The sequence below is a fragment of the Pseudopodoces humilis genome, chromosome 3 (assembly GCF_049639895.1).
Source record: "Pseudopodoces humilis isolate 2021_Gansu_Grassland_sample_001 chromosome 3, ASM4963989v1, whole genome shotgun sequence".
Classification (NCBI taxonomy): domain Eukaryota; kingdom Metazoa; phylum Chordata; class Aves; order Passeriformes; family Paridae; genus Pseudopodoces; species Pseudopodoces humilis.
In genome coordinates this window covers 113,236,530-113,248,743 of record NC_142202.1, presented here as the reverse complement: position 1 = coordinate 113,248,743, position 12,214 = coordinate 113,236,530, and the positions used below count along the sequence as shown (strand labels likewise).

The 12,214-nt window shown below is 54.6% G+C and overlaps 1 protein-coding gene across 8 annotated transcripts in view; it reads left to right on the top strand.

Annotated features, from left to right (window-relative positions):
• DTNB (dystrobrevin beta) overlaps positions 1-12,214 on the top strand; it is a 144,698-nt gene that overhangs the window by 24,046 nt on the left and 108,438 nt on the right. For all 8 annotated transcript variants that reach the window (XM_088052576.1, XM_088052582.1, XM_088052578.1 and 5 more), the window contains exons 9-10: positions 9-175; positions 6,213-6,337. In XM_088052576.1, coding sequence (XP_087908702.1) covers positions 9-175; positions 6,213-6,337 — 292 coding nt within the window. The remainder of the gene's footprint in view (positions 1-8; positions 176-6,212; positions 6,338-12,214) is intronic.

Below are 12,214 nucleotides of genomic sequence, written 5' to 3'. Positions count from 1 at the left end.
TCTGCCAGTCTTCCACCCCGTGGAGTGCTCGTACTGCCACTGTGAGAGCATGATGGGCTTCCGGTACCGGTGCCAGCAGTGCCACAACTACCAGCTGTGCCAGAGCTGCTTCTGGAGGGGCCATGCCAGCGGCACCCACAGCAACCAGCACCAGATGAAGGAGCACTCCTCCTGGGTAAGGGCATTCATCCTCCTGGGAAAGGGCACTGATCCTCCTGGGAAAGGGCATTCATCCTCCTGGGTAAGGACATTGATCCTGGGTAAGGACATTCATCCTCCTGGGAAAGGGCATTCATCCTCCTGGGTAAGGACATTGATCCTCCTGGGAAAGGGCATTGATCCTCCTGGGAAAGGGCACTGATCTGGGAAAGGGCATTCATCCTCCTGGGAAAGGGCACTGATCTGGGAAAGAGCATTGATCCTCCTGGGAAAGGGCACTGATCTGGGAAAGGGCACTGATCTGGGAAAGGGCATTCATCCTCCTGGGTAAGGACATTCATCTTCCTGGGTAAGGACATTGATCCTCCTGGGTAAGGACATTGATCCTGGGTAAGGACATTCATCCTCCTGGGAAAGGGCACTGATCCTGGGCAGGGACACTGATCCTGGGAAAGGGCATTCATCCTCCTGGGAAAGGGACATTGATCCTGGGTGAGGGGTGTTCCTCCTGGGTGAGGGGTGTTCCTCCTGGGTGAGGGGTGTTCCTCCTGGGTCAGGGGTGTTCCAGCTGGGTCAGGGGTGTTCCTGCTGGGTCAGGGGTGTTCCAGCTGGGTGAGGGGTGTTCCTGCTGGGTTAGGGGTGTTCCAGCTGGGTGAGGGGTGTTCCAGCTGGGTCAGGGGTGTTCCTGCTGGGTGAGGGGTGTTCCAGCTGGGTGAGGGGTGTTCCTGCTGGGTGAGGGGTGTTCCTGCTGGGTGAGGGGTGTTCCTGCTGGGTGAGGGGTGTTCCTGCTGGGTCAGGGGTGTTCCTGCTGGGTGAGGGGTGTTCCTGCTGGGTGAGGGGTGTTCCTCCTGGGTAACTGGATCTGGAGCAGCCTCTCTGGGCTCCCTCAGCAGCGTTCAGGGTCTGGAGCAGAACTGCTCTGTGGGGCTTTTCCAGTTCTCCAAACACCAGAGGGTATAAAAGGGGAATTGGACTGGGTTTATTGTTTATTCCTGACGGGGACAAAGCTGGGCCCAGCTGGGGATGGAGGCACATCCAGCTGGGAACGGGCACCAGTGGGCTCAGGGCTGCCTCAGGCCTGCTCAGCACCTTCAGGGATGCTCTGGACACGGGGATGGAGGGCACCACCCTGGCTCAGCTCATGGACAGCCCCAGGGGGGTGGGATGTGGATCTGCAGAGGGCTCAGCACAGGCTGGATGGATCCATGGGCTGAGGGTCAACAAGGCCAAGTGCCACATCCAGCCCCTGGCTCTCCACAAGCCCCTGGAATGTTCCAGGCTGGGCCAGAGGGCCCTGGCACAGCCCCCAGGGAGGTTTGGAGTCCCTGGAGGTGGCACTCAGTGCCCTGAGCTGGGAACAAGCTGGGGGTCAGGCACAGGTTGGACTCAGTGATCCTGGAGAGCTTTTCCAGTCTCAGTGAGTCTGGAATTACACCTGATGCTGGTTTTTGTAATTCCTGTCATCTCCCCAGAAAGCCAAAGCAGTGAGCAGGAGTCCTGTGCTTGGACAGGACCCTTGTGCAGTGACACCTGTAAAGGCATTACTGTGACAAACACTGCATTCTTCTCCTCCTGCCAGCTGTAAATGCCTGGAAAACTCGGAGTTCAGGAGCCTTACAGAAATATCTGAGCAGGGTGATCATCACAGCTCCACCAGTAATAGACAATTTTATGGGGAAAAACCTATTTTATGGCAAAAGATTAAGCCCAACCTTTCACTTACTCAGAGAGAAGTTCAGCTGATGATAGGATTATAATTAATAGTTATCTTCATAAGGAAGAGCCATTATAGCATTATGGTTTAATTTAGAAAATTGGGCTGAATACCAGGCAGGAGTTGGGAGGCAAAGGAAAATGCAATTGTCCTTTTTATAACTCTGTGGGTAATAAACTTCTGGAATGTTTAATCCCAGCTAAGAGTAGCTTATTATTCCCTTAAATGCACATAAATCCAGGCTGGGATTTTTAGTACAAAGAGAGGTCTAAGTGATGGAAACATGGAATGCTTTGGGTGGGAAGAGACATTAAAGCTCATCCAGTGCCATCCTTTTCATCTTTTACTTTTTTTTTTTCAACTTCCCCACATCTTTCATGTAAATTTTATGAATATTGAGTCTTAGTTAAAAGAAAAAATTCTTTTTTTTGTGTTTGGCCTGCATTGGTGGTTAAGGGAGTTCACCCTGCAATAACTGCTGGGGTGAAACCCCAGGGGCAGCAGGGAGAGGCTGCAGCTCTCCTGCAGTGAAACCAGAAATGTTCTTTCCTGGCTTTTCAGTCTAATTCACTCTTGCCTGGTGTATTTTCAAAGAGCCCTACGACCCAGAATGAGCTTAATAATAGATATCTCCATAATTATAATATGATCAATATACTTGTTGATAACAGTATTGTGTCTATAAATATTAATATATTATTATTTACATACTTACAGCTTTTTTTCCCTGAAATTCTGAGGTACCTTTGATAAATTTTTGATGCACATAGTATTGAGATATTTGATTTATATCTATAAATTTAACATAGTGATGAAATACATTAAAATCTGTAACCACAGGGATTTTATATGGATAAATAATAGGTGAAAACCTATTTTTGAAGGAGTGTTTTTGCTGCATGAACCCACTGCTCGTTTGGAGGGGTGAAAACCTTGAAAGCTTTCCCGGTTTTTCATTTCTGGGCTGTTTCAGTTTTGGTTCCAGGGCTGGTCACAGGAGCCAGAGCTGGGTGGTTCCTGCTGGAGCCTGAGGATCAGCCAGGCTCTGGCTGCTCTGTGACACTCGACAGTCTGTCACCCAAAATTCCAGGCTTGGATACCCATCCCGAGCTTGGCTGGGGAGCCTGGGCTGGGATCTGAGGGTTTAGGGGTGGGAAGGGTTCCCCTGGAAGAGAACAGGGTCTGGTATCTGCAGCTGGGGGGGTTTCACTCACAGCTGTTCCTGCCTGGTTCCATCTCCCCTTGGTGACCCCAGGGCTGAGCCCTGCCCAGCCCCAGCAGCCACGGGGTCCTCACCAGGAGCCCTGGAAATGCCATCCCAGGGAGGGGATCCACAGCCCCAGCAGCCTGGGAAGGGCCTGGGGGTGCTGTGCCAGCAGCTGGACAGGAGCCCAGGTGTGCCCAGGTGGGCAAGAGGCCACTGGCCCTGGGCTGTGCCAACTCTGGGGTGGCAGCAGGGCCAGGGCAGTGCCCGTCCCCTGTGCTGGCACTGCTGGGGCACCTCCAGTGCTGGGGACAGCTCTGGGCCCCTCCTGCCAGGAGAGCCCTGGAGGGGCTGGAGCGTGTCCAGGGCAGGGAACGGAGCTGGGAAGGGGCTGGAGCCCCAGGAGAGGCTGAGGGAGCTGGGAAAGGGGCTCAGCCTGGAGAAAAGGAGGCTCCGGGGGGACCTTGTGGCTCTGCACAAGTCCCTGCCAGGAGGGGACAGCCAGGAGGGCTCGGGCTCTGCTCCCAGGGAACAGGGACAGGACAAGGGGAAATGGCCTCAGGCTGGGCCAGGGCAGGCTCAGCTTGGACAGCAGCAGGAATTTCTGCCTGGAAAGGGAGCTCAGGCCTTGGCAGGGGCTGCCCAGGGAGCTGCTGGAGTCTGGAAAGGTTTAGAAGAATTCTTGATTCCCTAAACCCTTACAATAACGAGTGGCAAAGCTTTGCCATGAGTTTTATTATTCCACGCAGGAAGAAAAAGAAGCAGAAACCATTTAGTTGAATATTGGTTGATAGATGTGAGCAAAAAGTGAGTGTCCTTCAGTGATGGGTGTAGGCAGGGAAAAGGCGGTGAGTTTGCTGAAGAAGGGATCTCAGAAAGCTGATTGTATGATTTTTGTAAAATTTATAAAATCACAGAACCCCAGGTTCACTTGGGTTGGAAAAGCCCTGTGAGACAATTGAGTGCAACCCTTCCCCAGCACTGCCCAGGCCACCACTGACCCATGGCCCCAAGTGTCACATCCTCAGGGCTTCTAAATCCCTCCAGGGATGGGGACCCCACCCCTGCCCTGGAGATCCCTTTCCAGGTGGGAATTGTTCCCAATATCCAGCCCTTCCCTGGACAGCCCTTTCCATGCAGGAATTGTTTCCAATATCCAGCCCTTCCCTGCCCTGGTGCAGCTGCAGGGAGCTGGGGCTGTCCCCTCTGTCCCCAGCACTGCTGGGGACAAGGTGACCTTGACCTGCTGGACCAAGGTGACCCAGGGGTGCCCCAAAGCCCTGGGGACGTGGTGAGGAGCAGCCTGGCACTGCTGCCCTGGCACTGGCACGGGCAGGGCAGGGGAGGGGAGGGGGCTGCTCTGTGAACATCCTGGAGGGAGAACAGTTCCAGGAGGGGCAGGGAGGCCTCGTGTCCATTTTTCATTTCTGTGCCCGACTTCCTTGGGCTCAGCAGCCATGGGTACATCCCAGAGATGTTCCTGATTGCTAATTAGTGTTTAATTGTGGCATGCCACACTGGGCTGGGTGGGAGGGACCCCAGAGCCCCTCCAGTGTCACCCCTGCCATGGCAGGGACACCTCCCACTGTCCCAGTGTCCAGCCTGGCCTTGGGCACTGCCAGGGATCCAGGGGCAGCCCCAGCTGCTCTGGGCACCCTGTGCCAGGGCCTGCCCACCCTGCCAGGGAACAATTCCTGCCCCAAATCCCATCCAGCCCTGCCCTCTGGCACTGGGAGCCATTCCCTGGCTCCTGGCCCTGCAGGTCCTGCTGAGTCCCTCAGATCTGTGGGAATGAACAAATTCAGAGAGAAATAAATGTGGACATTTTCAGCATGTGAAGAATTTAGGGAAACTTTAAGTTTGGAATAGTCACTTCTGTGTGCATGATTTAAATTCTCTGTGGGGTCAGTAAGTGGTACAGAATAAAATTGTGATTTTCATAGGATTTCAAAGCAATTTAAGGAGGGGTTGGAATGAGCTTTAAGGCTCCTTCCAACACAAGCCATTTCAGGATTTGGTGACATTGGGAAGACCAGGTGCCCATTCCCTGGGATCCAGAGGCTGTTGGATGAGTCGTTCTCCAGGGCCTTCCCACAATCCTGCTGCTTTCCAGGATGGAGCTGTTGCTGATAAATAAAAATTGCAGCACCTGATAGGAATGAGGCTGCACCTCCAGGGCAGGGGCAGGTTGGACATCAGCAGGAATTGATTCCACTGGTAGTCAGTGGTGCTAATTGTCAGTAATTGCCTGGTAATTGGCTGTAACTCCTGTCCGGGGCTCCTGTTTGAACCAATGTTAATCTGAATTTTAGTTTGAACGTCCCTTGAGAACTGGTGCAGCTCCACTTTGGAATGTTGTGCAGGAGCAGCAGTGAATTCCCCAGCAGTAATTAGCCAGGGTTGCACTTTGCTGGGATGTCAGTGAGGCAGAGCAGCACAAGGAGCTGCCAGGTCAAAGGAGCTGAGCTCCCCTGGCCATGGAATCATGGAATTAGCAGGGCTGGAAAAGACCACGGGCTCCCATGGGAACTCGGTGGGTGCAGCATCATTTTCACACTTAATTTTGTAAGTCAATATGGGTTTAAACCCCATTTTATGGTCATGACCTGGGGCAGGTCCCCATTCCGGTGGGTGTGGCAGCACTTGCCAGCAGCATTCCCAAGGATCCAGCATCACTGATCACTGGTTCAGCACAAGTGAGGGGAGCTGTGGAAGGGGATAAAGTCACTCCTGCCTGTCCCAGCACCTTGGCTTTGCCTGGAAAGGACAGAAAATGGGGATGTGACTGTTCCTCCCCTCAAGATGTGTTCAGAGAGTGAGTGTAAAAATCCCTTAATGGGATGGGATTGCCCCGGGCTTAATTCCTGACAGAACCCCCAGGTAATTGGTTTATTTCCTAATCTTACATAATTGTGTTAAAACTTTCAATTGTCAGTATCAGAGCACTTAAAAGCCTCCCAGAACTTGTTCCCCAGTGCGGTGTCTGCGCTGATTTCCCAGGAATGCTGTAACAGGACTGGGGATTTCTGCACGTTCTGCCCTTTTCCACCTCACTGTTATATTTCCCAGCTCTCTCTGGCTGCACCCTGCCCTTCCCCAGCCTCACCTGCCTCCTGTCCTTGTTCCCCTCTCCAGAAATCCCCGGCCAAGAAGCTGAGCCACGCCATCAGCAAATCCCTGGGCTGCGTGCCCAGCAGGGACCCGCCCCGGCCGCTGTTCCCAGAGCAGCCTGAGAAGCCCCTGGACCTCGCCCACATCGTGTGAGTACCCCAGACCCTGTCCTCTGCCCCCCTGGGCACTGCCCCATGGTGTGAGTACCCCTGAGCCCCTGCTCATCCCCCCTGGGCACTGCCCCATGGTGTGAGTACCCCTGAGCCTGATCTCATCCCCCCTGGGCACTGCCCCATGGTGTGAGTACCCCTGAGCCTGTTCCTCATCCCCCCTGGGCACTGCCCCATGGTGTGAGTACCCCTGAGCCTGTTCCTCATCCCCCCTGGGCACTGCCCCATGGTGTGAGTACCCCTGAGCCTGTTCCTCATCCCCCCTGGGCACTGCCCCATGGTGTGAGTACCCCAGACCCTGTCCTCTGCCCCCCTGGGCACTGCCCCATGGTGTGAGTACCCCTGAGCCCCTGCTCAGCCCTGGGCTCGGGGCAGGGAGCAGCCCTGGGCTGGGTGTGATGTTTTTCAGTGCTGTGATATAAATGTTTCTCTGGGGAATCATCAGCTGCTGTGGTTGTGAGAGGAGTCTCAGAGCTGCAGGAGGTGTTTGGTGCAGCTGCAGCCAGGCCTGGCTGTGTCCTGCCTGCAGCTCTGGCACCTCCCTGTCCTCACCAGTGGCACCTCCCACGTGTCCCTGCCTCGGGTCAGGCTCTGTTCTCTCATTCCTGGTTAATTAAATGATAGAAATGTGTCAGGCACATTGCAGGGGTCAGCTCCTGCTGCTGCCTGGGGCCTTGGCTTCACATCCCTGTCCTCTCTCCATGGCACTGCTGTCACCCTGCTCTTGGGACCTCCCTGTGCACCTGCTGGGATGGTTTGGACAGAAAACCGCTGCACTGGGGTTGGTTTGAGCAGCCTGAGGTCACTCTGCTTCCCCACCTTGTCAGTTTTCACCTCCAGAGTAAAAACTGAGAGGAAAAGACCCAAACAATCCGAGGTCAGTCTCCAGATAAATCCTAGTGTCCTGCAGAGGCTGGAGGAAAGCTCTTCACATGTGTAGGAGACAGTGAGGAGCAGCAGCACTGGGATCTAATTCCAGGAACATGGAGCACTCCCATTTCCATGAGCATGGAGCCATTTGCAGTCTGAGGGTGAGGGGAGTCACTGCTCTGGTTTTATTTGGCATCCTGAGTAGCAGATTCTCCTGGGAGTGGTTTCTGTGTCTCAGCCAGGACGTGGCTGTCCCTCTGCCCACCGTGGTCAGGCCGTGCTGCTCTGGGGTCAGATCCCGATGGTTCCATTGACTGCCTCTTCTGCTCGCTCCTTTAACAGTGTGCCATTCCTTAAGGAACAGCTGGAGGCTAAATTGCCAAAGTGCTGGACAGGTGAGACCTGCAGAGCTTTCTGTAGTGTGGCTTCCTGGTGTGAGCAGCGTAGAGCTCCAGACCTGCAGTGGTACCTGCTGCTCCAGGCTCGTCCCAGCCCAGCTTGGAGCTGATTCCTGCTTTGCTCTGTGCTTGTTCCCTCCAGTTCCTGCCTCCCTGAGGAGTCCCCACCTCTCCCAGTCTGGCTTTGGTGCTGTGCAGGGATTGCTCTGGTTCCATGGAATATAAATCCTGCTCTGCTTTCCTTGGGGCAGTTGCACCCAGACTGGGAAGAGCTCAGGGGTCAGTCCTGCTGCTGCTGCTGCTCAGTTCAGAGCTGGAGCTCTCAGCAATTCATCCCTTCTCCAAACCAATGGCTCATCACACCCCGAGGGCAGGGCTGGCCACAGCATTGCCTATTCCTTCCCAGCACTTCCTGGCCTTTCCCTTCCCAGCCTGCCATTGTTCCTTTTCCAACACTTCATCCCTTTCCCAATCCTCCATCCCTTTCCCTTCCCAATCCACCATCCCTTTCCCAATCCACCATCCCTTTCCCAATCCACCATCCCTTTCCTTTCCCAATCCTCCATCCCTTTCCCAATCCTCCATCCCTTTCCCAATCCTCCATCCCTTTCCCAATCCTCCATCCCTTTCCTTTCCCAATCCTCCATCCCTTTCCCTTCTCAATCCTCCATCCCTTTCCCAATCCTCCATCCCTTTCCCTTCTCAATCCTCCATCCCTTTCCTTTCCCAATCCTCCATCCCTTTCCCTTCCCAATCCTCCATCCCTTTCCCAATCCACCATCCCTTTCCTTTCCCAATCCTCCATCCCTTTCCCAATCCTCCATCCCTTTCCCATTCCATCCCTTTCCCTTCCCAGCCTGGCACTGTTCCTTTCCCAGGGGCTGTTGGATGGAGGGGGCAGCTGGGCAGGAGCTGGGGAATGCTCAGGGCAGGATCCCGGGAGCACGGCAGGACTGGATGGCCCTGGGAATGTGCAGGTGGGGACAGGGCTGGACACCCCCTGCAGGGACACTGGGACATGGGGACAGGGCTGGACACCCCCTGCAGGGACACTGGGACATGGGGACAGGGCTGGACAGCTCCTGCAGGGACATGGGGACATGGGGACATGTCACACCTGCAGGGACATGGGGACATGGGGACATGTCACACCTCCTGCAGGGACTGGGACATGGGGACATGTCACACCTCCTGCAGGGACTGGGACAGCTGCCTGGACACTCCTGGCAGCAGTTTGGCAGCTCAGAGACATCTGCTCTGTGCTGACAACTTTAATGAAATGTAAAAAACAACGCCCTAAAAAGCCCAAGGATTGGGAAGGAGGCCCTGATGGTCCAAGGACAGCTCTGGGAACAGCAGGTGCAGAAATTCTGGAATCAGGGGGTTTATATCCAGCACCAGATCCCATGGAAATCCCAGGGACACCATCAAAGAGGAGCCACTGGGGTTTATGGAAGGGACATTTGGGGTTCTGTGGTACCCCTGAAGCAGCAAAAATTACAATGAACCCCCCTCCTGTGGTTTTGGGGTGTGAGAGGGGCTGTAGCCAGTGGGGGTTTTCTGATGGAACAAACAGGAATTGCTCCAGGCCCCAGAGTCACTCCTGGGGTGTCAGGGACCAGGGGTTGATTGTATTTGATTTGTGTAAAGGAATCAGCACCTACAGATAAATCCTGGGGGAGAGACTCTGGAAAAGCTGAGATCTGCTCCAGCTGAGTAAATAAAGAATGAAAATATTAATAACTAGGGGCAGTTTAACAATACTTGGCCAAAGATTCCAGGGAAAACAAGGCTTGGAAGGGAAAAAAATCCCAGCTGTGCTCTTTGCCGGGGACAGGAAACACAAAAATGGGGAGCAAGGAATGTAAACCAGGAGTTGGAAGTTGGTGCTGAGCCGTTTCCAGGCTGTGCTTTGGCACAGGGGCAGCGATGGTGCCAGGAGCAGGACTCGCCTTCCCAGGGGGCTGGAGCGTGTCCAGGGCAGGGAACGGAGCTGGGAAGGGGCTGGAGCCCCAGGAGAGGCTGAGGGAGCTGGGAAAGGGGCTCAGCCTGGAGAAAAGGAGGCTCCGGGGGGACCTTGTGGCTCTGCACAAGTCCCTGCCAGGAGGGGACAGCCAGGAGGGCTCGGGCTCTGCTCCCAGGGAACAGGGACAGGACAAGGGGAAATGGCCTCAGGCTGGGCCAGGGCAGGCTCAGCTTGGACAGCAGCAGGAATTTCTGCCTGGAAAGGGAGCTCAGGCCTTGGCAGGGGCTGCCCAGGGAGCTGCTGGAGTCTCATCCCTGGAGGTGTGCAGGGAAGGTTGGACTCCATGGGCTGGGAGGGATTTTCCATCCCCGGTGATTTTGGGCTTCTGTGGGGTGACCCAGCAGGATGCTGGATTGCTCTGTGTGGTTTCAGTCCCAGCTGTACTGTGAGGTCATTTCCCAGTCTGGGCTCTGCTGGGAGCACTGGAGAGGTCCCTGGAAGCAGATCCAGGTGATGTCACCCCCTGGGGACAGGCCAGGAGGTCACTGGGACACACTGGGACAGGGCTGGTGGGCAGGGAGAGCTGCCTGAGGGCTGGCAGGAACGGGGGACCTGGAGCCCCCCTCAGCCCCCAGGGTCCTTCCTGATTAATGAAATGCAAATGAATTCTGTGGGGTTGCTGCCATATTGTGTTAATTATGAGCACTGGAAGATTGGAAAGACAATAAACAAAACCCCACCCAGACAGGAGATGGGGAGGAATGGGAGTTTGGAACAAGATCAGCTCTAAGGTCCCTTCCAGGCCAATCCATTCTGGGATTCCATGATTCCATGGAAATTGTTTATCCCCTTGGCCCCAGTGGAGCTGCAGGAGGAAGGGGCTTTCAGGCAGAGTTCTGTGCCATTAACACTCGTTTCCACCAGGAGGAGAACGAATAAAATAGAGGGGAGTGAGGAAATATTGGGAATGAAGCCAACTGAATGTGCTGAGCAGAACAGCTCAGCAGCAGATATTGGAGGTCATGGTCTGCAGGTGGCTGAAGGTGCATTTCAGGGTGATTTTGTAGCCAAGGATGATGATTTGGAAGAACCAAAGGGCCTGAGGTCAGTGGAGATGGTTCAGGGGCTGGAAACATGTTTGGGGGTGTGGGCAGCTGTCCAGCCAGGCACTCAGGGAATGCAGGGGGGACCCCCAGGGGCTAAGGAATGGTTGGATAGCTCTGAAAATACCAATCCTAGAGAAATTAAACATAATCCTGGAACTTGGGCAGATGGGCTTAACAGGGGGCAGGAGCTGAAGGGAGACACCTTCAGAATAATGAATATGAAATGTGAAAATCGAGAATCCCAGACTGGAAGGGACCTCAAAGGCCACCCAGTGTCACCCCTGCCATGGCAGGGACACCTCCCACTGTCCCAGTGTCCTTGGGCACTGCCAGGGATCCAGGGGCAGCCCCAGCTGCTCTGGGCAATGGAACAAAATGTTTTCAGTAATGAATGTAAGGAAATAATTGTTAGAATCTGTTACCCAGGTGGTGCTGGAATTTCCACCACTTTAGCACCAGGACAGGAGTGTTTATAAATCCACTCAGATGTTCCCTGTGTGATGGAAGCTCCATTATCTCAGGGTTTCTCACTGCTTTAGGAGATAGGAAAAATGCAGATAAAAATGTTAAATTCCTGACTCTGAGGCTCCATTTGCTGGATCCACTGCTGGAGCCCCGGGCCTACATCCCTGAGGGAATCAGGGATTTGCTTCCCTCACATTTCCAGGAATAAGTGAGTTTTTCTGAAGCCACTTTCACTGAGATTCCTGCAGCCAGGCTGGGTCAGGAATAGCAAAAATGGAAATTCTGCAATTTCCTGCTGCTTTGGTGCATTCTGCATTCCCTGATCTCCCTGCATCCTCCTCCAGGTTGTAGCTGTTGCTCTGCTCCCAGGGAACAGGGACAGGACAAGGGGAAATGGCCTCAGGCTGGGCCAGGGCAGGCTCAGCTTGGACAGCAGCAGGAATTTCTGCCTGGAAAGGGAGCTCAGGCCTTGGCAGGGGCTGCCCAGGGAGCTGCTGGAGTCTCATCCCTGGAGGTGTGCAGGGAATTCCTGGATGTGGCACTCGGAGCTCTGGGCTGGGGACAAGGTGGGGATCAGGCACAGCTGGGGCTCCCTGGGCTGGGAGGGATTTTCCTGTTCCTTTCCAGGGATTCTGTGTCCAGGTGGGAGATTCCTGGCTGTTGGAAAATAATGCCATGGAAATCACATTTGGGTTTAGGTGTCAGCTCACCACTGACAGGCTGCCCTTTTTCAGAGTGGCAGAGTGTGATGAAGAGCGCTGGTGCCTGCCTGTGCTGGGTTTGGTGAAGCAGAGATGCTGCCATGGCTCACTCCTTCGAAGTGCTCCCTCACCACCCTGGGCTGTGGGGAAATTGCATTAGCAGCCACCTAATGCAAACTCCTGACATGAAATCCTTGATTCTGAAGGGTTCTGGAGGTGGCACAGCCACTGTATGGCAGGGCTGGATGGGATTTGGGGCAGGAATTGTTCCCTGGCAGGGTGGGCAGGCCCTGGCACAGGGTGCCCAGAGCAGCTGGGGCTGCCCCTGGATCCCTGGCAGTGCCCAAGGC